We start from the raw sequence: 27,981 nt of genomic DNA on the forward strand, positions 1-27,981 counted from the left end.
CTGTTGACACTGTTTGGGGAGGTTTGTGGGATGTGGACTTACTAGAGGAAGTGCCACTGGGGACATGCTTTGAGGTTTCAAAAGCCTCCTGCCACCCCGGTTTGCTGTTTCCTGCTTGCAGTCCTAGATGTGTGTTCTCAGGGTTATGCAGTGCACTGTGTCTCATCACTGCCGCTCCCTGTCATGATGGTGATCTTATCCCTAGGAAACCAAAGTTGCTTTCTGTCATAGTCTCCAACACAGTAATAGCGAAGTAATTAATAGCCAGGTGGTTGTAGTGCACGGTTTTAATCCCAGCACTCGGGAGGCAGAGGTTGTCTACAGGGTGAGCTCCAGGACAGCCAAGGGATACATAAAGAAACCCTATCTCAAAAAGAAAAAAAAAGTAATAAAGCTACTTTTGATGAGAATATTAAAAGAGGGCAAGTGGTTTTATTAAATAAGTAAATTCAAGACATAAATGGCACCAATAGTGACACAGAATTATTAGTATTTATTTAGTTTGAACTAGGCACTATGAGTTTTAGAACTGATGTTTGCCTGGGTTTCTACACCCCAAAATGCCCCCAAATTCACTGCCCTGCAGTAAAGAGAAATTTTACTAGATATTTGCACAATGATTTTAAAAATTCAAAATTTAAAACTAGACCAGAATATTTACATGTTTTATTAAATTTACAATCAGTAATATAATCAAATACACAATTATATACAAGGATTATATACATTTTTGCCCAGACTTTTACATCACAGTACATAGTTTCCATTAGAAATATTGTATACATTTATCACCAAACGATAAAACCCAACAACAGTAGTGTTACAGCACCTGTTAGTACAGACGGCTTTTTCATAAATTACATCATAAGAAAATATACGGCTGTAAATTGGGCTTTTAAAAATGTCTTTTATAAAATCTGAACATACAATGTTTCATTCACAGAATGTTTTTTTTCCTATGTTCTGACTGTAGCCTTGTGCATAAAACAACCAGTTGGAATATTTACTGAATGCTACCCACCCCTCTAAAATTATGAGCACTATTTGAACTACGTAGGCTGAGCTTTCCTTACGATGAATCTGCATGGGGTTTGGTGAGAGGACAAACGCTGGCTTTGCTATAAGAAAAGTTTAGAGGATGGTAATTTGAAACTTAGGAATTCCCGAGAAAATTATTACATTAGTTAAATTAAAGTCAGATAATGCATAATTTTTCATTTTAAAATATCTAACACTGTAAAGAAAAAGGAAAATTACAAAATAATTTGTTCTGAAACAATTACACTCTTTTTGGAAGCTTATTACATAGGTTAAAGAGAAAAAAGAAAGCCTAACAAAACATCCCACCCCAAACACATCTAGTAAACTATAGTTCTTTCACACTTAAATTTTATGGAGAAAACATTGCAAATTAGGGAATATAATTTCAATGGACTTTTTAATGTGAGAAAAAAAAGCTATCCCTAATTTTACTAGATAAACAAGTTTTAAAACTTGAAAATACCTGAATTAAATACTTGCTCTAACAGGTAACTCTTAACTTTCAGGTAAGATCCACACTTGATTCCAGGTTTGTAAACATTATATAAATCTTTCTTAGTCAAACAATTTTATGGCTGTGGTGATCATTTCAGCTCTATTTCTAAGCAGTCAACATTTAACTGAGGTAGACCAGATGTTTCTAAACTCAGGGTCTCAGAATTCCCTGAATCTTCAGCAAGTAAATAAAATATCTGTGAAAAGTTTTAACAAACAACAACCAAAAACATTTTTTTTAAAAAAAAATCTATGCTGTTAAAATTTTCTAATGAACTCAAAGACTATTTTGTGGCAGTATGTCAAATAAGAAAATGAATGTAGAATCAGTTAGAATGCTGTGTTTTGAAGCTGAACAGTATTATACCTCCTTTCTTAAGTAGGGAAAAACCGAGTATTATTCCTTCTAGATATTAAGTAAAACATCTTAAATTTATTTCTTTCAAGGATTTGGTTTTCAATAGGGTCATCTAAACCTTAATGAAGGGCAACCGCGCCTCCTAGTGGCCAGAGGAACAGCAAGTGGCAGTAAACTGGCCTTTCCTAGTGTGTCATGTGATCCTTCATGATGTTAAGAGGAAAAAATTATGCTGCTAACTTGATAACTTAAAACAGTTAGACCTAGACAGCAATGGCCTTGTGCTATAATACAAAATCAATACATATATAAGACTTCTGTAATCAAAATCTCGAAGGAGCATCTGTTCCTTTTCTCCAAGCCCCAGTCCTAGAAATCTAAGCTTCAGCTATTTTGGCAGCTTTGCAATTAAGATGAACAAAGCACATCTACCCTTCTGTATACGCTGTGTATTATGGTTCTATCTTGCACCAAACTTCACATGCAGAGGGACTAAAAATACCCATTTTGGTGTCAGGTTTAAACTACAAGCCAATAAAGAACTTGTTGTACTACCCCATCCCCTAGTGAATTCTAAGATTTATTACTTACTGACCCAATTATGTTTAGCTGGGATTTTTTTGAAAGCAGGTATTTATCTCCTTACACAAGGGCATGTTTACCTAGGACCTAATACATACTGTACATGAATATACACAACTACAATACAGCACTGCTGTCTTTAACAGCTCCATATATAGTCTAAGTTATTCAGTACCTCAAAACCATGTTTTAGAAAAAGGTTATTGTATAATGCCATGGTAAAAAGGAATTAAGTTTCTCAAAAATTCCTTTGGAAGTAATTAAAATAAGTTTAAAAATAAATAAATGAATAAAACCATGATTTCAATGGAGTACTATCAATAAGCAAAACCAAAAATAATTAAATGTGGCCAGTCCAAACTGCCACCAGAGAGAGAGAGAGAGAGAGAGACAGAGACAGAGAGAGAGAGAGAGAGAGAGAGAGAGAGAGAGAGAGAGAGAGAGAGAGAGAGAGAGAGAGAGAGAGAGAGAAGAAAGAAAGAAAGGAAGGAAGGAAGGAAATCTTTTCTTTTACTTATATGGCTATATAGTTTTTTGTTTTTTTTTTCACAGGTCACCAGAGGCTAATTTTCAAGTCCACATCAGAAGGAGTACTTGTTAAAAGAAAATTAAACAAACTTAAATCCATGATTCAACAGAAAACGTGACAGACTCCTTGGGTGTGATGTAGAAACCAGCTTCAAAGGAGAAAGATGGCAGTCACCCCGGATTACAGACACTACCATGGTTCATCTTGGCTCCATAAGATAGGGAAATGGAACAGGGCTTGGGATGAGCCTTCTGGCTCAGACTGGATACCGAACATGAGATGGAGTAAGGCTGATGGCTAGAGTAACCACCTTAAGAGAAATGAACTGGAAAAGACATAATCTACCCCACAAGGATCTAATGCTGATCTCCATTTAGAGTAGTCCCCTATGGCCCAATGGGAAGTTGATATTGCAACATTATAGTTTCTCTTTCTCTCTATTTACCCCGAGTATCAAGCAACCAGTTTCCATTATATCTATGTGACTCTCTTCCTGCCCCCAAAATAGGTCTTTATAGGAAAACTCACAGGAAAAAGTACACTGGCTTCACCTTTGGTTTAAATGCAAGGACATTGTTGGGAGAGAAAAAGAAATCAAGTCATCTTGACCATTTGTTGCTGAATGAAGCAGGTGAAAGCAGTTGTATCTGCTTCATAAGCTGTAGGTCACTTAAAGTGTTCCTGTGAAGGCAGCAAGGACAGAATACCACAACGCTCATTCAGATCTTCTCAGAAGGGCTTCAGACCCAAGCCCAAGGCAGTGGTGCTCCCTTCAATTAGGAAGCTGCACTGACTCTTGTTCCCATTCCCTATTAGCTGAATTTGTTTCTCATCTACCCAGGAATGGCCAGTCATCCTGGCCTGGGAGCTTCAGGGTATGCAATAGCTTCATTTGAGGGGTTGAGTTTCCACTTGGATGGAACAGTTTCGGTGAGGTCAGCTCTAACTCATGCTCCAGATTGCTACAGAAAGTACTTACCCAGTCAGAACGGGCTTGAGCACTGCTCAGAGCCTCGCAGGAGCGCCTGCTTGGTAGAGGGCATCGAAAACCACAGTTTACGTCTTCGTTTGAAATATCTACCACTAGAGTCTACAGAGAGTCAGAGTTCATCCTTCTCCATCATTTCAAATGCTTCTATATCTTCATTCCAGTCTGCTAATATGGAGTCTATAGGCTGGACCTTTTTACCCCAGCTAACATTAGGATTCGAATCTTCCTCAGTTTCTGATTGTTCTTGAAGTTGGTTATCTAATTCTGTACATTCACCATCAAGGCTTGGAGTCTCAAGGCTTTCTGTGGAACTAGATTTCTGTTCAGAAGGGGCAAAGCCAGCAGCTTCTTCCATGTCTGCTGGAGATGATGGCTCTGAGTGGGACTCTAAAGGGTTTTCAGGGGTCTCCTGATCAACCAAGTCAACTGTTTGAGAAAGCGGCAGCAGCTGTTCCGCACTCTGGTTCTGAGAATCATTTTCAGAAGATGGCTGGTCTTCATTTTCCATTTCAGGATCTGTATAGGAAAAAACCCAAACACATCACTCTCCCTCCTAAAAAGTGCACCACACTTACAACTTTGCAACAAAATGAAGAAATAAAGCATTCATATCAATGCAGAAGAGTAAACCCTGAAGTCAAGGTCTTACAATCTCATTTCCTGTGTAGTTATGGGGAGAATGTGCTGGCAGAGAAAATAAATGTCACTCCAAATGGAAAGGAATAATAATAACTAATAGCACAAGGCTGACTTGGGTGAATATTAGTAAGTGACAAAAGCACTAAACAAAAATACTAAAATGTATACAAAATTTCACATATAACTAAAATCATGGCCAGAGATGGCTCAGTGGCTGAGTGTGCTTTCTGCACAAACATTAGGACAAAAGTTTGGATCCCAGGACCCATGTAACACGCTGGCATCTCACAGCTACCTCTAACTCCAAACCCGTGTGTACGAACAAGCATGAGCACACACACACACACCTGCACATACAATGAGGCACATGTGTGCGCACACGCGCGCACACACACAATTTATTAACACCTAAATTAAAGAAAACTTGCACACAAGAATATCCCAAATGGAATAAATTTTAATATTTTAATAGCATATATCATTGCTAAAATTTGAAATCGTATTTCTTGGAAAGTAAAATTACTACTCGGCGATCCATTTAGATTCAAACAAAAAGACTGAAGGGTTAGAGGTATTAATATGACTCATCAAATAAAATATTTTTATAAAGACAAGAACTAAGAGTGTTAATAAGACTATTACTGGATATCTACGAACTTTAAACAACTACTCTAAAATTCACTAGGAGCCTGAGTAGGTAAAGTTTTTGTAGTGAATATGAAATATAAATGCCCTAGAAACACTAAGTTCCTACAGTAAAGTACTTAAGCAGCTTTGTCATTCAGATGCTACACCCTGCTCAGCCAGTTTCTACAATGCAGCTAGAGCTCTCCAGGGTGTCCACTGTGCCTGGTGCCAGAGAGAAAATGAGGAGGGAAAACAAACACTGTGCCTGTCTTATTAAGCATCTTACAGCCCATGAGGAAATGGTACCCACAAACAATGGATATTTAGACAGTAAGTGAAAGACCCCATGTTTTATAGGGGAGATAGGCATGATGTATTTGGAAAGCTTGCAGTAGTAACATTTGAGGGCTCCTTCGGAAAGGAGGCAGAGCTCACAGCAGAGGAGGAGAAAAGAATGAAAGCACACTAGCCCTTGCAGGACAGGTGGACAAGCAGGAATGCACAGGTGAGCACGGACAGTCACCCTCTCAGGTAGGATTGCCTGTTTAGAAGTTTCTGTGCACACACACCGGTACATGCTTGCTCTCCAAAGTTCACATGCTTGGTTTTTGGATGGTATGATGGTTTAAATAAGAACTGTTACCCACAGGCTTTAGTATTGACACTCGGTCCCCAGTGGAAAGCTAGGGGTGAAGTCTTTGGAGAAAGTGCTTCACTCAGGGTGGACTAGTTTTATAGCCTAGTCCCATTTCATTTTCCTTCTGTTTTCTGTTTAGGGTTGAAGATGTGACCTCTCAACTTCCTACTCCAGCTGCCTGCTGCCATGCGGTAGCTGCCATTAAGGACTGGGACCCTGTGGAATGTAATCCAAATCAAGCTCTTCTTTAAGCTGCCTTTGCCATGCGTCTTATCACAGCAACAGAAAAGTGACTAGGACAGTTTTTTTGTTTGTGTTTTGTTTTTGGAGTCAGAAGCACCACAGTTACACTAAGAGCCCAGTCTGACTGTTTGGGTTTTTTGTTTGTTTGTTTGCTTGTTTTGGCAGGGGGAGGCTGAAGGTAAAGACAACTCAGTTTCCTTTTCTTCCTTCATAACTTTTTTTTTATGCAATACTTTATTCCTTTTATTCCTGTTACCATCTCAGATTTCTGAGCTGTGAAAGAAACACAATTAAATAAACAGGGGAACAGGAGTAAGATAAGAAAAGGGAGCTCGGAGCTTACTATGCTAGGTGACCATAAGGAGAATAACAAAGTCGTAGAGTCTCTTTTTCAATCTTATTATTCTAGTCTAGAAGGATGGGATGGTGCAGGGTTGTCCTGTGTAACAAAGACTGCTGTGACTAAGCCCTTCTGAGTTACACGTGATATGTTATTATTCTGGATCTAGTTAATGTCATAAAATAACAGAATAAGCAGGGTAGATTAAAAAAAAAGAAACACAAGTATTCCCTATATTCTTATATTTTAACTGTATACTAAAACTCAAGTGCGGTGGTCTGAATGAAAACGGCCCCCACAGCCTCATAGGGAGTAGCACTACTGGGAGGCATGGCCTTGATGGAGGAAGTGTGTCACTGGGGGATAGGCTTTGAGGTTTCAGATGCTCAAACCAGGCCCAGTGTCTCACTCTTTTCCTGCTGCCTGCAGATCAAGATGTAGACCTCTTAGCTCCTTCTTCTCCAGCACCATGTCTGTCTGCATGTCACCATGTCCTACCGTGACAGTAATAGACTAAACCTCTGAACTGCAAGCCAGCCCCAATTAAATGTTTTCCTTTATAAGAGTTTCCATGGACATGGTGTCTCTTCACAACAAATAGAAACCCTAACTAAGACATAGAGCAAGTCTAATTTTAAGAATACTATCAAGGTTAATAAAAAATTGGTAAAGAAAACTAAAATAACTGCAAATACCAGTAACTCCTCAATAGAAACACCAAAGATAAATCATACATTTTTCATTATATAATAAAAAAAACAACAAAACTGAATTATGACAGCTATAAGGTTCATACTGCTTAATACTATATAATTATAATAAAAAGAAAAAACAAGAGCTGATTAAATTTACAGCTATGTTCCAGAACAGGAAGTTGTTACACTTAACAGTTTTCTACTCTCTATTAAAAAATATGAGAATACATGATTCCAAAATGAATCTCATTTCTACTTCTTTTAGTTTTTGTACTACACAAAATTGAAATTCTAAAAAGATTCAGAAAGGGAAGAGGTATCATATGAAACGTATCCCAAACAAAGCTTCTACGTCACCAGCGTAGGAATAAACAAACGGGCTAGAAGGACAGGAGTGCAAGTGTTCCTATTCGGCCTGTAAAAGCTTGTGAATTCTCGGAACAAGGAGGAGAAGGCAGCCAAGCCAGCCTGGGCTTTGAGAGGAACAACGACTCAAAGACTTGAGGTTAGACACATCGTTACGTCTTCACTCTCAGGCACCCGTTACCAGCCTAAAGGGTGTGATACTGATCCAGCAATGGCATGTCAGAAACACAAGAAACAAAAAGACTGGACAAAGGCCCAAAAAATATCAGTGGGCCTTATTAATAAAAGGGGAAGATGATGCTGGTAAAGACTTAAGAGTCTGAGTATTATACAGTCATTCATTTGCCAGCACATTCTATGGTGACTGAAAGCAAAGCTCAGAGAGGCAAGAAGAGTAAGTAATCATGCAATAAAATCACTGAACTATATTGAAGAAGAAAAAAAAACCAACTTCCATTCTGCCAAGAATGAGAAAAAAAATGACATACAGAAGGGGCATTGGAATTGTGCACAGAATGGCTCCACTTAGAGGGATGTGAAAAACCGCTAAGGTAAAATCACACGGAAACATGTCTGCTGAGAGGAGGAGCGCAGGCAAGCATGGTTTCCTGACATAACTCCGGGCTGTTCCTCTCCAGGCAGAAAGCCATCTGTCCATGTACAAGGCTGTCCTCCCCGCAATCAGACCTTTCCCCAATGGATTCCACAGTCCAACTCCAGGGCAGCAGCACTGCAGCCTACTTTGAATGGGGTCGGTCATTTGAGGACTGATACTGTTGGCTTAAATTCAGGGCAGTTTACAAGATGGGATTCTTTCTTGCCTCCATTTTCCGTCTGCCTTTTACCAGACAAACACTAATACAGAAGTAGCGGTTAGAGCTGATGTCTACTGCCTTCAAGCATGCCGACCGGCTCTGGAGGCTGGGAGCATGGCAGTGTGCTATAACTTAAAGTGCTGGTGCTTTCCTCCACAATACTTTTTATTTTATAAAAAGTTTTTTTCAAGACAGAATTTCTCTATGTAGCTTTGGAGCCTGTCCTGGCACTTGCTCTGTAGACCAGGCTGATCTCGAACTCAGAGATCTGCCCTGCCTCTGCCTCTGCCTCTGCCTCTGCCTCCCGAGTGCTGGGATTAAAGGCATGTACCACCATCGTCTGGCTTTTTCCTTAATAATACTAAGGAGGGAAGAAAACTGACTCACTTGTAAACCTCTTCAATTTAAAGGTCATCAACACATTTTTTTGTTTGTGAGGCAGAGTTGGAATTATTAAATGTCTTTAAAAACTCAAATTTTGAAGCAATGAGTCACTAAGAGACACAGTAATCAAAGTTTTGTTCAAGAACAAAGTGTGGACAACCTAACTTGTAGATGTGCCAGTGGATTCGCAGAGGAAGCAACACTTCCACTTGACAATCTTCTAGAGCATCAACATCTAAAGAATGTGCAGTATTTGAACCCTGTTGCCAGCAGGTAGGACATTCAGATATATAGATCCTAAGAGTCATACTTATCGGAAAAAAGGTGGGTATAGGAGAGAGCGTGTCTGGGGTGTCTATCTCCTGCACTGTAAATACAAAGGGCTTCTCAGTCAGCAAGCAATGTGACACCAGTTGGAAAGCTCATTTGAAGACAGTCTGATGCCTGGTTTTGTTGTTGTTCTTTGTTTGTTTGTTTGTTTGTTTGGTTTTTTGAGAAAGGGTTTCTCTGTGGCTTTGGAAGCTATCCTGGAACTAGCTCTTATAGACTAGGCTGGTCTCGAACTCACAGAGATCACCTGCCTCTGCCTCCCAAGTACTGGGATTAAAGGCGTGTGCCACCACCACCCGGCTAGTCTGATGCCTGGATTAGGATCTTATTACTCAGGGTACATAACTCTAACTCATGAGCCAGAGCTAGGAGACAGAAAGGTCTTCTGGGTCCCCTTCCATGTCTCTTAAAGTGCAGGCGACGAACTGCTGTGCTACAACGGCGCCTGGGAGTGTCTAAATGTGGGATTCTGGTCCCTGCTTCAGAATCTAACTCAGAACAGGAGGGAATGAGGAGCCTTCACTTTCCGCAAACATCTTAGTCAATACTGACATAGGTGAAGTATATGATATGGTGGTGGTATGAGACACATTAGCGATAACCACTATAGAGTCTAACTTCTTAGAATATTGTCCTAAGTGAATAAAGTGGTTGATCTGATTGAACTAGTATCACTGATTTCTCTTACAGAGATAGATGTTAATATGCATAACCTCCTGGTTTGGCTAACACAGTTGTACATTTTTCAAAGTGCTATTATATACACAAACCTTAAACCTTCCGTAAGGAGCACTGTGAAATTAACCGCTCAACAAAGTTATGGACCATCAAAGTGCTTTAAAATACCATTTACATAATGTCTTTTTTACTACAGCTTTTAAGGGAGTACTATTCCTTAACAACTTTTTTCTAGTAGAACTGACTGTTTTTCCTGGTGTGGGGAGCAGGTTCTTCATCATATTCACAGTGTTAACCCATGTGTGCCCCTCACCTCCAAAAGAGCTTATAAAGCAAAGCCAATATTTTAAATACTCTACTTTGTATAGAAATAAAAATGATCAAAAGTAATAATTTCTTATATAACAATGCTGCTGTCAGAGTGACTTTTTTTTTGAGACAGGGTTTCTCTGTATTGTTTTGGAGGCTGTAGACCAGGCTGGCCTCGAACTCACAGAGATCCGCCTGCCTCTGCCTCCCAAGTGCTGGCATTAAAGGCGTGTGCCACCAACGCCGGCTAGAGTGACTCTTGCATGGACCTGGACTAGTGAATTCATCTAGAGTATGGAATATAAAATTAACAGAATTAGAGTAGGATCAATAAAGAATTATTATTATGGGACAAGTGACTGAATATGGAAGTTATTAATCACATTAAATCATATATCATGATACTTAGTGAAACAAGATTATATATGTATGTGTGTGTGATACACATACATACATATATAATCAGTTTATTAATGCAAGATACTTACTACTGTTAATAATGTAGCTTGGAATCATTTTACCTTTTAATATTGCTGCTGAAATTCCAATGGTAGCAGAAAACAGGGGGAAAGCAAAGGTATTAAAGCATTATACAGATTAATATTAATTTGCCTGGGTCTGATGTACAGCAGAGTAGGAAAGATGAGAATTTTGAAAAGGGCCCCAGGAAAAAAGAAATCCAGTACCAGGCAGGTATAAGAAAATCGGGACTTGTTTGTATTCTGTTCCGACTATACATCCTTACACACCCGACGCATTCATTCCACTGCTCTTAAATAGCTGCTGATTCAAAGACTCTCAACAAACAAAGCAATACAGAAGACAAAAACACTGACTGAGATAGCACTGTACTGTTAGCCTTTTTAAAAAGATGTGTCATAAGGTAGTTTTTGAATATCTGTCAATACCCTATGGACTATAACAACCCCATACAGATTATACAGTGCCATTCATTTAAGGGGATAGGAGACACAGTTCCTTCTACAGGTGCCTCTTCCTAAAAATAGTGCTACCAGGAGCAGGGTCATAGCCTATATCCCTCAGCTTTCCCAAGCCCTCAGATGTGAAAACTGCAGCCTTTACACAGTGGTTTCAAATTACTAACAACACTTTAACCTAGGAAAGATTATATAGTTTTATGAGTTAAGGTATCTTGCTTGTCAGGAAAGCCATTAGTAACTCCTGTAGTATAAAAATCCATGTGATAAATGTAGATGGCAGCAGGGAGAAGCTCCTGCATTTCTAATGCCTTTGTCGAGTGGCCTGAGAGTACAGGTTGCTGGTGAGACAGAGCTATGATCACATTGTATATGACACCCTACATGTAAAAAATACAATTCTAAAAGCATCTAATTCAGCCATCAAAGTAAATGTTTTACTACTAATAAATATTAACAGTAAATTAAAATAATAGTTTATTTATTATTTATTTTATGTTATATGTAATTTAATGAAAAATAGTAAAAATAAATAAACTCTAATGTTAATAAAATAAAAATAATAAATTACTATTATTTCCAAGAGAAAAATTCTAAGCCACCTTCTAAAATTTTTACTTGTTTTACTAGCAAACCAAAAATAAAAAAGGAAGCCTATGTCACTTTCATCAGCATCTTTGGCTACTGGACTGACAGGACCAGCACAGCAGCCCTGGCTGTTACCTCGGTCCCTTGCTTTGTCAGAAAGCAGCACCTCCACCTCCTCGTGCTCGCGGATGGCATCCAGGATGATGCTTCCTTCTTTGCTGAACAGGAACAGCATGGGGATCTTTATGTCGTCCGTGTCTTTCCCATCACCTGCCATCTGGAACAGAGGGGCAGTGTCACTGCTGCTCCCCTCGTTGTCATCTAGCCAGAAAACAAACAGAGCAATCAGGGTATCTATCCACTGCAGAGATGCACTGTTACTGCTTTTCCCCTACTGATAGAAATGATTTCATGAACCAGAACACACTGGTTAAGTGTCAATTAAATTCTCTGATAGTGTAAGTGTCAATCACATCCACTCCCAGTATCACACACCAGTTTCCTGATGAAAATGACAATGCCACCTCACACACCACCTGCTTCATAGGCCCAACTAAATGGCAAACTCAATGTGTCCTCTTAGTAATTAACCCGACAAAGGATGGCTGTCTGACTCCCGTCCCTCTAGGACCTTAGAACTGACGCACAAACTGCCTAAGCTAGTGTGGGTAACAGTCCATGAAAGTGACTCAGGATGAGGGCCTGGCTGCCTTATGGGAGCTGTGAACAGAGGGAGAGGGAGCTGAAGAGGAGGAGCTGCAAACACCCAGAGGCTAGACAGCACCAGATGAAGAGAATGTGGACACCCCCAGCTGCGGCAGCACCAGATGAAGAGAATGTGGACACCCCCAGCTGCGGCAGCTCACAGTTCACATGCACCCTGGTCAAGGCCAGTCACTGTCTTACTCTTGGGCTGAATGAAAATCATCCCTTTCCACATAGTAGACAACCTCCCTTCTTAAAATAACAAGAAAATTACTACCTCCTGTAGGCAAATGACTCCTAAGGTAATTTGTATTTCTAAGGTAAGGTATCTTTCCTTGTAATAAAAAAAGAAACACAAATTTATTCAAAGGAAAAAACTTTTGTCAGAAAAAAAAACTTAGGAGAAAGAAGCTCACATATTTAAATTTCTTTTTAAAATTAAAATTTCTGACAACAAAAACATCATCTTATTGTTCTACAGAACCCATGTAGGAGTGTGCACCAAGAGCTACTAAAGCAAGTAAGTAGATGTCTGCCCTGATGTTTTCACATGTCACAGAGCAAGATTCTGCCCAGAAAGGAAAATCTTTACATGGAAAGGTGTTTAAGATTGATGGACATTTAAATCTCTGTTTTTAAGTCTGGGTAAGAAATGGTCAAAATCATAGTGACAACAAGTTCCTAAATTCTTCAGTAAAAGGAGACTCAATGTGAAAATAGCCAGTGATAAACAGGATGCCTCAAAGGCTGGGAAATGGCTCAGTTGGTACAATGTCCTCCATACAAGCATAAGGACCCAAATTTGGATCCCTAGTGTCCACATAAAAGCTAGGCTTGGTGATGCTCATCCGTAACCCTAGCACTGGGAGTTAGGAGAACAGGTTCTCCTAACCAGTTCACCAGCCAGTCAATCTAGTCAACTCATGAGTTCTGAGCTTAATTAAAGACCTTTTCAGTAATTAAGGTGGAAAACAGCAGAGAAGACACCAACACTGACCTGTGGCCTCCACACACACGTGCACATGAATGTGTACACACACACACACACATCTGTACACATACACACTTAAGGAAAAAAATTTAAGTCAGGAGTCAGCCAAGATGTCCTGTAACTGGTTACATGGCAAACTCTGTCATCTCGTGTTCTCTGTTGGAACTACCCAACCCTGCAACTTAGAGACAGTATCTACAGGAATGGGTGTGGCTGTGTCTCAGAAGGTCCACTAAATGTGGGTTTAAGTTACCAAACACAATTTCTCCTGAAATTTTTTAACTAATGAAATTTATTCACCTAAATCAACAGTTTAGTCTCCATACAGAATAAATAAAGAGAGCAAAATTAATTTTCTTTTGCTGAAATACATCCTAATACTTGTGTTCATATCTTCTGTTTGTCATGATGCTAGAGTCAAAAGCAGGGCCACTGAGTTATAGCCCCCAATGCAGCCTTTAACTGTGTTATGTACTCTCAATGTAGAAATGTATAATACACGCACGCCTGTGATTCCAAAGCCTGGACCCTGTGGAGGACCAGGTCTCCAAAAGCTGCACACTGGAAGGGGCTGAGCGGAATTCTTACCTGGAGACTTTAGGATTCAAGGACACAGTTTCTTTTCCAGAGTGTGGGGCATTTGCACAACACTCCAACTCTACCCTCAGACCTTATCCCAAATACTTTCACTGACATTAATATACAGAAACCAGTATCTGGATTTTCAAGAAAGATATATGTATAGGAATTATCAGGTCATTGAATCATCTATCCTTTATGTTGTCAAAATAAAAACCTGACAAACCCTTTGATAAGATTTTAGAGAAGCAAAGGGAAATCCCCCAACCCCCTCCTCCTGATCAATACACTGATACAGAGGACTACTTACCAATGACGATGCCGCCGATGGCGCCAGCATTCTGGATGTTGCGTGCCTTTTCTGCAAACATGCACTGTCCTCTTTGTATCAAGGCAATTTTCCCCATCACAGCCTCGGGGTTAGTGAGTTCTGAACAACCGTTATACGGTTTACTGCTTGCAACAAATCCTCTTGTCTGTCAGAAATAAAAGTAACTTAAATCTTCTATCATCTTCAATTACAATCTAATCATTTAACTTTAGAGTCATAAGCTTTAAGGGAAGTAGAATTCTCTCTCCCTCCCTCCCTCTCTCTCTCCCTCCCTCCCCTTCCTCCCTCCGTGTGTGTGTGTGTGTGTGTGGGTGTGTGTGTGTGTGTGTGTGTGTACATACAGAAGCTACAGATCAATCATCAATCTCATCTATCATTCATCAAGAGCTATTCACCTCATCATTTAAGAACGGGTCTCTACCAGGAACTTGGTGATCACAGATTGGGCTAGGGTGGCTGGCCAGGGATCCTTGTGGATCCTCCTGTCTCTGCCTCTCCAGTGCTGGGATAAGAGGGCATATTAACATGCCCGGCTTTTATCTGGGTACTTGAACTAAACCCAGGTACTCACGTGTGCACAGCAAGCACTCTAATGACTGAGAGATCTCCCCAGACAGAGAGATCTTTATACAAATATAAGAACACTTTGAATGCAGGAAGCTGAATAATAATGTTTTGTTTTGTTTTGTTGTGAGGACTGAAGCCAGGGTCTCAGAGGAGTGTGTGTTTCTGCCCCCAAAATGTACACTCAGACATAAAGCTACTAAATTAGAGACAAAGAAATCAAATACTTACTATTTTAATTTTAGTAAGCTTACTGGAGTACACATACCTCTTTATGTTTAGATAGATCCAGCCCAAACTGAGCTGGTCCAGCAGTTAAGACTACCCTGCCAAAAAACGGGTGAGAAATAATTTGTACAGCTCGTGGAGGTAGCTGCTGCTCTTTCTGTTGCTGACTTGACAGTTCAATCATCTCCTGCATGAACCGCAGCCCATCTTCAGCATCAATTGAACTAGCAGCCTATGAAAGAAACAGATTCAGTTTAGCTTAGCTTTCCTTCCTGCTAACTTCCCCATCTTTCTGACTTCCTAAATTACAGACTTCTGCAGGGAATTTCTCCTTTTAGTTTAGGTCCCCACTAAATATTTTTTATCTAACTTGCCCTCAACACACTCTTTTCAGGAATTAAACTCTCTGAGAAGCACTATCTGTAACTTTGATCAGTGTCTCTTCCCACCACATAATCACTTTGATGGAGATTAGAAATGGTTTGTATCAAACGCTCAAGCACCCTTTTGCTGTTTACCTCCGCTGGCTTCCCCCTTGAGGGAAAAAGCCATCTTGTCTGACCCACATCTTTCCTCTTTGAAACTCCAAACTAGCAAGCAGATTCAATAAGGTTCAAAACACGGATTAAGTACCTATTCTGTCCTCACAGTAAACTGAAGCATTGGGGAGACAGTCTCTAAGTTTGTGTCTAATGGAGAAAGACATACAGAAGTTAACTGTGCTAAAAAGTCTAAAGTGAAAAAGGGCACAAGGGAATAATTGATTCTGCTTGTGTATAACTGAGAACTAAGTCTCAACCAACGAGAAGTTGGAGATGTCCTTCATAGGAAAAAGCTGCAAAAAAAAAAAAAAATAAAGTAAATAAAAAAACTAGGATTGATGTAGGGAGCTGGAGGGCAGAGAATCCCACTCTGAAATTTCTAACACTGCAAAGAGCTCAGAGTTCTCTGGATGGAAAACAGAGAAAAGAGCTGAGGTAAAGACAGGAAGGTGACAGAGAAGGAAAACACGATTCAGTCTAGGGCAGATGGAGGCTGAGATGTACAAATACATAGCAGATGTATTAAAGCTAGGTTCAGGGTTAAAGTTCAGATGACTGCTATATATATGCATTATGTCTAAGAAGCCATCCGCTCAAAGTTAGTGGCAGAAAGAGAAGACTGCTGAAGAAGAGAACATAGAGAAAAGAGCACCATGTGGAGTCGCAGGCCGCCCTGCACTGAGTGGGTACCAGGGAAGCAGAGCTACAAGGCGCAGCGTGACAACTGAGCCGAGACTGCACTGCTGGGACACCCTGGGAGCCAGAATGAAAGACATGTTTAAGAGGAAAATCAAGAGTTACAGAAAAGTTAGATTGCGTTAAAGATTAAGAGACCACTTGGTGGCCACTACTTCATGGATAGCCTAAATAAAAGCATTAGGGCCATGCTCACAATTCGGGACCATAAGGACACAGGAATACTCTTAAATGGAAGATGGAGATGGCAAGAAAACAGATAAAAATCTGAGGGAAAAGTGAGGCTGTGGGAAGGTTGGTTTGAGAGTAAAGGTGTTCGAGTGTGCTTACAGCTTATAATTACTCAGAATATTATGCTGTTCAGAGTCAATGTGCTAATAAGGTAAATAACCTAAAGGTTTCATGTTATAAAAACTTTAAAATCAATAAAAACTATCTAAAGGGTATGCTATCTTTTTCAGGTACAAATATATTCAAAGCTTGATTTCTGTGTTGAATGAAGTACTTAGATTCAGTACTTTTTGGAAGCTAGTATGGAATATTATTGTATAAATATTAAAATTAACCACTACCAATAAAACAGTGGAAAGACAATAAGCTGAGAAACATTTAGATTTAAGTCCTATCCTTGATGGTATTAATATAAACAAATGACTCAAATGATTATGCAGGAGTAGGAACTTTCCCAGCGAGTTTGCTACAGTCAAATGCCACACCCTTCTCCAGTTAGAGAGCATAGACAGCACCTAGCCCATACAGCAATGTCTTACTTGGATTGCATGTTGGACCAGCTGGACTCGCCCATCTTTGAGGTGAATCAAACTCACCCCCATCTTCTTCAGGATTTCTAAATGTTCAGGGTTAGTGGCCATAAAATCTCTGGCTCTCAGAGGAGGGTTAGCTCCACTTCTGAAACTCTCCTCTCTGCAGAAAGGAAGCAGAAGCAAGGCTTACAACCACACATTACAAGCAGTGAAATATAAAAAAACAAATAAGAGCAATATTAGTAGATACTTGCAAAATTGCGAATTCTAGAACTGGTGAAGCTGGAGTAATTTATTTTCCTATGCATAATTCTGATTACTAACAAACTGTGTCACTTTTATATGTGTGTAGGTGTGTATATGTATGTGTGTGTATTCCAATAAAACAGACCATGTATGCTATCTTTCTCTAAAAACATATTTTTGCCAGGCGTTGGTGGTGCACACCTTTAATCCCAGCACTCGGGAGGCAGAGGCAGGTGGATCTCTATGAGTTTGAGGCCAGCCTAGTCTACAGAGCCAGTTCCAGGGCAGTCTCCAAAACAATACAGAGAAACCCTGTCTCAACAAACCAAATATATATATTCTCACATTTTTTTATCTTTAATTTTTAAAAACTGTATGAGTATGGGTGTTTTGTCTGCTACTATATACATGCAGTACCCCTGGAAGCCAGAAGAAGGCATCAGACCCCCTGGGACTGGAGTTACAGATGTGAGCTGCCATTTGGGTACAGGGAATGGAAGCTGGGTCCTCTAGAAGGGCAGCCAGTGCTCTTAACTGGTGAGCCACCTCTCCAGCCCTCACAATATTTAAAAGCAAAACAATACTTTCATCAGTGGATAATAATGCCCACTTCACTTTTTTAGCTCCCTGTGTCAATGGCCTTTCTAATAACTAGATGGAAGAAAATGAGCTCATTTATGTGCCTCCTAAAAGTTTGTTAACAATCAAGAAGCAATTCTAAGGACAAAAAAGCACTAACAAAAACTCTTTCCACTCTGCAGAAACTAGAAAAATGGAAGAAAGTATTTTCTTACACATACATGGCAATGAAATAGTTGATGAATCTTTTGTATCTAAAAATGAGCTAGAGAAATCTAAAAATTGTTATATATTGTCTGCTACTAAACAAAAACAGATAAAAGTCCATATAATTTGCATTCTATAAAAACTATATGCTTCAGTCTCTAGTCTAGGTGAAAGTCTTTTTGAGTACTGTTACAGCTCCTTAAGTGCTGTTGTTTATTGTGAGGTAACTTAGTATTAGCAAATATAAAATAATACATCTTACACTCTGATGATGCCTCTTGGACAGCTCTTATCCACCACATTTTTCAAGGGTTCACGGATGCTTTGAGCATACAATGGATCATTAGGAAAAAGAATCTGCGTGTTTGGACAAGTCCAGTCAAAATTACTATCATCCAGTTCTGTGTATTCTGAGGTCTGAAACAGTAAAAAAAATTATGTAACTAATAATAATAGTGCTATTTAATATTATGTAAAAGGTAAAAATATGTAAAAAGGAAATATTTTTATGAAACAAGAATGAGACCCTAAAAGAAAATGAGACAATATTATAAGCAGTTTCCTCCTACCACGTATATATTAAATGAATTCTAATTATGGGTTACTTTATACTTAGGAAAATTAAATGGATGTATAGAAGTGAAAAGGTGAGTAAGACAGATAACTTAAGACTCACTGTGTTCTTCTTAGAGATATTGCGGTTTGTGGTAGAGAGCCAAAGGGGTAGCAGATGGGCTTCTGTGGTGAAGATGTAATCCTCTATGTCAAAAATAATGTCTTCTTTATCAGCAAATAACAGGTATAGATATTTAAACATCTCAGCCAAGAAGAACGAATCCATTCTAAATTGAAAAGTCACAAATAAATATTTAAAAATCCAAATATCAACTATAGATTGAATACAATTCAAACAGCCAAAGAACTACAGAGTGACCCAACCTTTCACTGTCAAAATAACCTGGCCTCAAGTATATCACAAAGGCATAAACACCAGAGGAGCTGCCTACCTCAAAGGCACAATAATCTTATCAAAAATTGGCACTAGTCTTTCTACTATGGAGAATCAACAGCACAAAGGCAATTCAGATGAAGTTTCAAGAAATGTTAACACATGGATAAGCACGTCACCTAAATGACGTTTGTTACGCAGGCATGCAAGTGATGAAGAAGGCTTTAAAAGGGAAAGAAATCATTTATGAAAAGTTCCGTGGAAATGAACACACAGTCACAGGGCTGTAAGCACAGCTTTGTAACTATTTATCTCCCAAACTGAGCATTTATCTATTTACTCACATGGTTGAGGGGCAATTACAAGGGGAACAGTGCACATGCCTCTACAGGTAGTTTAATGTTACATTTTAAAGAGAAATTTAAATAAAATGACGTCAGAAAGAGTATAGGGAGCAGGTGGAATTGCGACATCAAATGTAAGTCAATTTACTACCTCCCACAACAAAGCACCCAAGCTTTGACGATAACAAATGACTGTAGTCTACTTAACAGGTTGTGCAGTATGAGTCTAGCCTAGCTCAATCCCTGGCACATCATAGGCCCTCAATAGATGTTCAGGAAATTGAATGCAAGTTGAAAGAGTGTTACTAAAAGTGGATGGGAGTGGTAAAGAACCAGGCTTTGAAGATGAAGCTCCTCTGCTACAGGTCTCTAGCCACTGGGACATTACCTATAGACTGGCTTCTGTTTCCTGTTCCGCAAGGGGAACAAAATGCACACTTATGAATTCAATTACAGCCACAGCTCTACCTTTCACTATATCTGAGCGACCAGGTGTGCATGGGCTACGCAGACGTGTGCTGTATGTGCACATGGAGCTGAGGCTGATCCCTGGTGCCTGTGCACGTGGGGCTGAGGCTGACCTCGGGTGCCTGTGCACGTGGGGCTGAGGCTGACCTCAGGTGCCTGTGCACGTGGGGCTGAGGCTGACCTCAGGTGCCTTCTATCAGCCTCCACCTCATTTTCTGAGACAGTGTTTCAAGGCACCTGGAACTAGTCAATCTGCCACACCGGGTGGCCACTGAGCTCCGGGCATCCTGCTTCTGCCCCTGCAACTCTGGGGTTACAGTCACAAGTGAACATGCCTGACTTTTTATGTGGGTGCTTGGGAATTACACTCAAGTCCTCATGATGTGCAGTAAGCACATGACCCACTGAGTCATCTCCTACTGTAACATCTGAAAACTTTGTGGCCCATTTTAGAAGCAAATTTTGTTAGAAAAAAACTGTCCTGTTAGTCTACACTACACTTATTATCCAGCCTTTTCTGAATGTCACTTTGAGAACTGCAGATTGGTGGGTAGATTAATCAGTAAGAACAGATACTGTGTGGATTCGTTTTGGCACATAATGGGTCTCACGAACAATTAGCCATAGATGTTTACTAGCCAAGTACAAAAACTGTATTTTGTGCTCTGTTGCTGAGGAGAGGGAATAAGTGCTTCTTTACCTGTCCTCGTGACTCCCAGTGCGAACATCCTTCATGGCAGCAAATCCACAAGGCACTCGAGCATACTTATTCAAATTTTCAATAAGTGTTTTTCCTACTTCAAGGTAGTAAGGATCTCCTGTAGCCTATTAAGAAGAAGAATAGAGACATAGCGTATATGTTACCATATACCCATTCACTTATCCAGTAATTTACTGAGAGCTTACTAGATGCCAGGCCTTGTGCTGGGCACTAGAATACATGTTACACAGGACACAGATTTGAAAATATACTACAGATTTGATTTATAGAATTCCTTAAACAACTGAAATAATAAACCCCAACCTTTACATTTCTGCATACTAAAAGAGCTCCCCGACTCAACGGAGGAGACCACTTCAGGATACAGATCATAAATAAAACTTCCCTTTAAAGAAATATTTATAGAAGTTCTTTTTTTTTTAAGTTTTCTTTTTTGTTCATCACCCCTCTTCTTTACAGCAGACATGTTTACAGTGTTCAGAAGGGGCTTACTAATAGCATAGTTGGGATCTCAATTTCCCATGTCTGGTGTTTGGAGATGTAGTTTCCATCCATGTTTTCAGAAGTACTTTTCGAAAGGCATCAAGTTTACAACAAATCTTACATCTTTGTATAGTTCTATAGGCTAAATGAATGCAAATAATGAAATATGCAACCATTATAACACTAAATACTAATTTTTATTATAAAAGCAAGAGAGCCAACAAAAAGTAGGGAAAGCCAGGAACGGTAAGTTATCTTACTTTATATAAGAAGTAGGTACTTTCTGCAAACTCTGGCCTTAGAGGATGCTGAGCCCAGTGGACCCTAAAATCTGTAGTAAATGCCTGTGAGAAGAACATATAAGTAAGCAAAAAAATGTGACTGAAAATGAAGCAAGCAGTTCTAGAGTACAAAGCAACATGTATAAAAGGTAAAAATAAATTAATACACAAGTCATGGTAAATTTTCATTCCTAATATGCTAACTATTGTTACTAATTCAATTTTAGAAAGACTGTTTAACCAAGCTTATGAGTTATTTATTGTGTGTCCATGTTCATGTATGTGTGTGTTCACGTATGTATGTGTGTGTTCGCGTATGTACGTGTGGAGGTCAACCCTGCATGTTGTTCCTTGGTGCTGTCCACCTTGCCTTTTGCAACAGGGTCTTGCTGGCCTGGGGCTTGCCAAGTAGGTTAGGGTGGCTGACCAGTGAGTCCCAGAGACTCACCTGTCTCTGCCTCCCCAGCTCTGGGTTTACAGGTGTGCACTACCATGGGGATTAAACTCAGGTCTTCATCCTTACATAGCAAGCACTTTACCAACTCAATCAGCTCCCCAGCCCTATTACCTTTTAAATAACCAACTGGACCAACAAGAAAATCAGAAAAACCCAGTAATGACACTTCATAATGGCAATAAATACATCCTACATTGTCTAATAACTGAGTTGTCCATTTGCTTCTTTCCTTTTCTCTCTGAATTAGTACTTCTGTGGTGTTCTGATTTCCTTTTAATTTCTTTAATTGACAAAATTGTGTTTATGATGTACAGCATACTTTTTCACATACCTACACACAGTGAAATGTTAAATCAAGTCAATGAATATGTTTTTATTTAACACCATTTTTGAAGGACACTTAAATTTTACTCTTCTATGTATTTCCTATTCTATTTTCATCTATGTATTTTCTAGTGCATGTATTTTCAAGTATGTATATTTTATTGTAGCCTGTTTTCTTTTATAATAACTTCAAATCTCAGTAAAATAAATCAAGGAATTCCTTTAAATTAAAATTGCCTATTTAAAATGCAATCATAGCAGCCAACAGTGCTCCTCTTATTTTATGTGGATGGGTGTTTTGTCTCTGCTGGGTCACCTAGCGCTGGGTTACAGATGGCTGTGAAAGGGCATGGGGTGCTGGGAACGGAGCCCCGGTCCTCTGGAAAGCAGCCGGTGTTCTTAAGCCATGAATCTCTTCAGTCCCAACAGGTGTTTTTTTTTTTTTTTTTTCGAAAAAAGAATAAAAAAAAATGTCATTTGTGATCAGTGTATTTAGTTGAAATCTCATGTGATTCAACAGGAATATGAGCTTTTGTAATAGGAAGCCTTGCACTTGAAGGCCAATAAAACTATACTTTCCAGAGCTAATGCCTTAGGAAACACCTATGTTAATAGAAAGCTTGGGTATTTCACAGAAAACAGAAAGAACAAGGCTATGAACATGTTACAAAATTTGTAAAGGTGTATTCTGGAAAGCCATAAAGCATGCCATCAGTATCTTTTAAAATCAGTGTTAGAATGAGGACCAGCAAGAAGGCTTAGCATGTCAGGAAGCTTGCCATGCAAGCCTGACAACCTGAGTTCAATCCCTGGAACTCACACACAAGTAAAAGGACAAAGAGTGACTATACAAATGTAGCCCTCTGATCTCCACATGGGCACTGTGGTATACGTACACTCTCCCATAGTCACCTGCTGTACACACACACATTCCCACACAATAACAATAAAGGTTTTTTTTGAATGTCAGAATGAGACATAATTGGGGCTGGGAATCTATGTCAGTGGTAGAGTACTTTCCTAGCATGTGCAAGGGCCTGGGTTTGTTCCCCATCAATGCACAAATGTTAAAAGAAGCCAGACAACAAGGGGTGGTGGTAGTAATACTACAACAGCATGCATTAAAACAGGCTGAGAAACAGTTAAAATTGGGCTTTTCTTTACAGCAGGATCATCATTATCTTAAACTAGACCGCCCAACACACAAAAAGGCAAAAAGATAAAAATCAATTTAAAGGAGTAACCACATCTTAAGGATGACATTTTCTATCTTTAAATTAGAAATTATATATAGATATAGGTGTGTGTGTGTGTGTGTGCATGTGAAGGAGAATTTCAAATATCATTTACTTACCTCTGGTAGAAAATTGTGTTTTTTAATCACCTGGTATAACATTTCATGAGTTTCAATAGCAGGTCTAATGTCGCCCTTTAAAACCTAGAAGTCAACAACAAAATCACTTAGTATAAAGCATGAGCTATTTTCATCTATAACCATCCCATTACAAGGTTGGTACAACCTTGAAATGATAACTTTATCATTTGATTTTAGAGACCACTAATGCACTTAATTAAAATAATTTATCCTAATATTAAGAAATGGGTTTCCTTACCTGCAAACCTGGAAAAAAGGCAAGCAATGAATCCATCCAGGTCCGAGCATTCAGCATTGGTTTATGAATATGTACATCAAGTAGGAGAGGCGGCTGGCTAATATACCTCATTATGGCATCATAATGCTGAAAGACCATAACAAAATGTTCATGAAAGTAGATGTAAAAAAATACCATATGGCACAGTAAAGAAATGAAGTGTAAATATATGTAGATATATAAATTCCCTATATGTCAATTGATTATATGAGTATTTAGATGGAAAGAAATTATATATATATCACTATAGATTGTCTCAGTCAGATACAGAAGTGTGGGTATAGTTCAATGGAAGAACATCTAGCATGCCAAGGTTTCAAACCTATGTACTATATGGGTGTGCGCACACACACACACAGATCACAATTTACACAAATATCTACCAATATGATGATCTGATTTAAAGAAAACGAGGCTAGGTGCAGTGGTAAGTGCCCACAATGCCAGTACTAGGAGGCTGAGGTATGAGGAAAGAGTTCAAAGGTATCCTAGGCTACATACAAGATCCTTTATCTTTAGAAGGCAGAATACTAAAGACAACAATTAATAAGAGACCTCCTGGGGCTGGGCAGATCCATCACTCAGTAAGGTGCTTGCGGCAAAGCATGAGAACATGAGTTCGGATACCCAGCACTCATAGGAGAAAGCCAGGTGCAACAGTATTCTCAATCCCAGTACTAAAGGCAGAGATCCCTAGGGCTTGCCGGCCCAGTCAGTCACGGCAAACTGGGGAACTGTAGGTTTGCTGAGGAGCTTCTGTGTCAATAAAGGAAGGCATACAACAACTGAAGACAACATTCAACATAACTTCTGGCCTCAGCACACATGCACACACACTTGTGCACATATGAACACACATACACAGCAAAAGTGGGGATAGGGTCTTCTGAGAGAAACAGATCTGAACATCTCTAGCTAATATGTGATCAGCTCATGGTTACGATGCTGTGTGGCCCAGTGGTGCTCTCTGGGCCCCTTGGAACAAAATCACAGCTTCCATCTTACAGTTTTGTTTTGTTTTGTTTTGTTCTTTATCTAAGAAGTGTGGTTCCCTTCTCAGCTAACACAATATTCTGATATTCACTACTAATAAACTAATGTGCATGATCAATCACTACTGCCACTCTTATGGTCTGACAGTTCTGCTTTTCTGTTGTGGAATTTCCTTTTCCCCTTATTTTATTTAACTGCTTCTCTTATATAAGTATTGGCTTTGAAAACAGGACAGGTTGTATTAATGAGTCAATAAAAAGTTACCTGTTCTAATTCATTTCTAATAAGAAAAAAAATCTATCAGCAAATAATATATGTAGACAGTTTTTTTTTAGTGTTCAAAAACTTACCAGGACTTAAACTTTATTTATTCTTATTGTATGTGCATGTTTGAGTGCCTTCATGCCACACTGTGTACCACGTGCATGCCTGGTGCCTGCAAAGTCAGACACAGGATCGCCTGGAAGTGGAGTTAAGGGGGTTGTGAGCTGCCATGGGGTACTGGGAACTAAACCCAGTCCTCTGCAAAAGCAGCAAATGCTCTCAACCACTAAGACAGCTCTCCAGCCCCAATTTAACAGGACTTTAAATAAGCTGTTTTGCTGGCTCATCCTGTATGTAATCACTATTATTGACAATATGCCACGTATTTGGCCATGTTCTAATCACTCTTCCCAAACACCTGGGAAAAAAAGCACTAGTATTCCCATTTTGTAGATAAGCAATAATGGTAACCCACTCCAAATTCACACAACCAGTATGTAGTCCAGACAGGATGCAAACCAAGATCTCTCTCCTACTTTTAACTACAATATCAAAACACATCATATACTAATGTGGGTGAACTGATGGGTGGGCAAAAACAAAAAGGCAAATTGTGTTGAAATGATCATAGTGACACAGCTAATCAATTTGCTACATTTGCCTTAGTTTGCCTCAGTTACAAAAGCAACCATGATGAGACCAACCACCTCCTTTCCCAAAGCTTCTCTGTGGCTCTTGTGGTCCAGTCTCAAGACACCCACTTTTGAAATGAATGCATACTACCCAAACCCTGCTTGTCTGGTATGATCAAAGACAAGGCCAAACTTGCAACATTTCAAATCAAATAAAACTGAACCCAGAAGTGAGCGCTAACTGAATCTCACTCCAGTAACTGCCCATGCACTGGATCACATGCTGCCAGATTCAGACATTTTCTGATAAGAGATCAGAAGAAAACTTCTTGGAGTGCATTTTACTTGCACATTGCCCTGTCCAACATCAGAGAGTGCTAACAAAGTACTACAACATATTTAAAGATAAACTTTGAAGGACTTCATTTAGGTTAAGTTTGCATCAATCTTGAACTCAAATGAAATTAGCTACAAAATTAATAGAAAAATAAATCAACTTACAGTATTAAATCTTTCCAGAAAACTGTCATCTCCAAGCAAGACATAGGCTTTCAACAGATACTCATAATATGAATCAATGCCTGCTCCAACTCCACTATCTACAAGAAATACATATAAATGTGGTCCTTTATTAGACATGTCTGAAAAGTCAGAGGGTACAAATGAGGACAATAGTAAAGCAGAATGAAAATTACATGCTAGCATGAAGCTTTAACATAAAAACAGTACACCTATAAAAAATATAGCTCTATTTGCTATATGAATAACAGCTCCCTTGCTACAAAAAGTTTTTTAAAAGTTGCTATATGAAATTGGTTACAATTTTTTTTACTTAGAAAAATTATATCAGCATGTCTAAGCTATATGGAGGACAAGTTAACAGTGACTTAGCTAACACAAACTAAAAAACTGAACTCTGTTTAAAAAAAGAAAAAAGAAATCAAGTGTTAGCAATTAAAAGCAAACATGTTAAATTTAAAAGGCCCAAAAAGTGCTGAAAGGAAAAAAAGAAAACTTACACCTAAAATTGTAACAACATGTTTTAAGTTTTTCTTTGTCTTTGATATTTATAATCTTCCAGAAAGAAAGAACAGATCACATATTAGGACACAGTAATAAAAACAATATCACATTTCTAACAGGATGTTTGAAAACAAGAGTTGCCTTTTAAAATTTTGATAGAAAGTAACTTAAACCAAGAATCATGCACAGGTAAGCCATTACTCCAATATTAAACAACTATTAGGGAAACACAGCTTCGGTACTCAGGGAAAGCTACTGCAAATAGTTCTGGATGAAGTATAATCATCTATATTATCTGTACAACACTGGTTTCAAGACTGCTGGGGATGCCAGAATCCAAAGATGCTCAACTACCATTTTAATGGTGCAAAGTGGTACAGCCTCATGTGTTTTGAGCCATCTCCAAATTCATTTTAATACAGAGCACAATGCTATATATATATATGCTTCTTATACTGCATTGTTTATAGGCGGTAAGTCTGTATGTTTAGAATGGATGCATCCCCCCCCCCATAAATTTTTCCACATACAGGTGACTGAATAGGTGAAGGAAACCCACACATACAGAGACTAGTTAATTAAGAGACAATTCATCATTTAAGTGATAAATGAAGTGCAAGTAACTAAATACCTCAATGAAGTTTGCTATTATGTAAATAGTGAGGGAGGGAGCCAAGGAGGAGAGAGTGGGAGAAAGAGAATAAGCCCAGAGGAAAACAGAAACACTATATAATCAGTCAGAACTACATATTGATATAACCGAAAAGGGCCGGGGAGGAAGAACAAAGGGTAAGAGAGTGCACTCTTTTTAGAGACAGGTATCAATCAAAAATAAAAGAATGAAAAAAACAGAAAAAATGCAACATACTGAAATAACATAAATACTACAAGCCTACATGTATGAAAACATCAACAGATTAAATATGAAAGCAGATATACTCCATCTAGATATGTGCAAGTTTTATAGATGACACATTTACAGCATAAGCACCTGCAAGAAGATAAAGTAGGAGGATGGAGAGAGGTGTACCTGACAAACCCTGCAAGAAAAGGTGGAGATAAAGGACTTGATCAAGAGGCTCACTACATAGTGTGGCAGGGGTCAGCAAGAAGAGCCAGCAATCTAAAACGAATGCATCCACCATGCCCAATGGAATAAATACAGAGCAAAAATGGAATGACAGAAAAATTACTACTAGAAATCATCTACTTTAATCCTTGACAGGTCAAGCAAACAGAAAATCAGTGGGTTCTCTACACTGATAATTGAGTGCAAATGTAACTTAGTCCAGCCACTATGAAACTCAGTACGGATTTTAAAATTTTGAAGATTCCAGTCTTCTGACCAGAGGAAAATATCTTTCCCTTAACAG

The 27,981-nt window shown here is 39.0% G+C and overlaps 1 protein-coding gene across 8 annotated transcripts in view; it reads right to left on the reverse strand.

Annotated features, from left to right (window-relative positions):
- Positions 1 to 473: 473 nt before the first annotated feature.
- The window catches only part of Edem3 (ER degradation enhancing alpha-mannosidase like protein 3), a 60,852-nt gene continuing 33,344 nt past the window's right edge, over positions 474 to 27,981 (reverse strand). Inside the window, exons 9-21 of one of the 8 annotated variants that reach the window (XM_040737419.1) lie at positions 26,087 to 26,184; positions 23,658 to 23,783; positions 23,399 to 23,482; positions 21,243 to 21,326; positions 20,479 to 20,603; positions 18,694 to 18,859; positions 18,280 to 18,434; positions 17,049 to 17,145; positions 15,024 to 15,215; positions 14,171 to 14,336; positions 11,721 to 11,906; positions 10,548 to 10,595; positions 474 to 4,512 (exon numbers count right to left, since the gene is read on the reverse strand). In XM_040737419.1, the coding sequence (XP_040593353.1) occupies positions 4,106 to 4,512; positions 10,548 to 10,595; positions 11,721 to 11,906; positions 14,171 to 14,336; positions 15,024 to 15,215; positions 17,049 to 17,145; positions 18,280 to 18,434; positions 18,694 to 18,859; positions 20,479 to 20,603; positions 21,243 to 21,326; positions 23,399 to 23,482; positions 23,658 to 23,783; positions 26,087 to 26,184 (1,934 nt within the window). In that variant the 3' untranslated portion in view covers positions 474 to 4,105. Of the gene's footprint in view, positions 4,513 to 10,547; positions 10,596 to 11,720; positions 11,907 to 14,170; positions 14,337 to 15,023; positions 15,216 to 16,991; positions 17,146 to 18,279; positions 18,435 to 18,693; positions 18,860 to 20,478; positions 20,604 to 21,242; positions 21,327 to 23,398; positions 23,483 to 23,657; positions 23,784 to 26,086; positions 26,185 to 27,981 lie in introns of all 8 variants that reach the window. The other 7 variants (XM_005071275.4, XM_040737418.1, XM_040737417.1 and 4 more) reach the window with 7 other exon arrangements.

Source organism: Mesocricetus auratus, unplaced genomic scaffold, assembly GCF_017639785.1.
Source record: "Mesocricetus auratus isolate SY011 unplaced genomic scaffold, BCM_Maur_2.0 Super-Scaffold_100676, whole genome shotgun sequence".
In the NCBI taxonomy this organism is placed as follows: domain Eukaryota; kingdom Metazoa; phylum Chordata; class Mammalia; order Rodentia; family Cricetidae; genus Mesocricetus; species Mesocricetus auratus.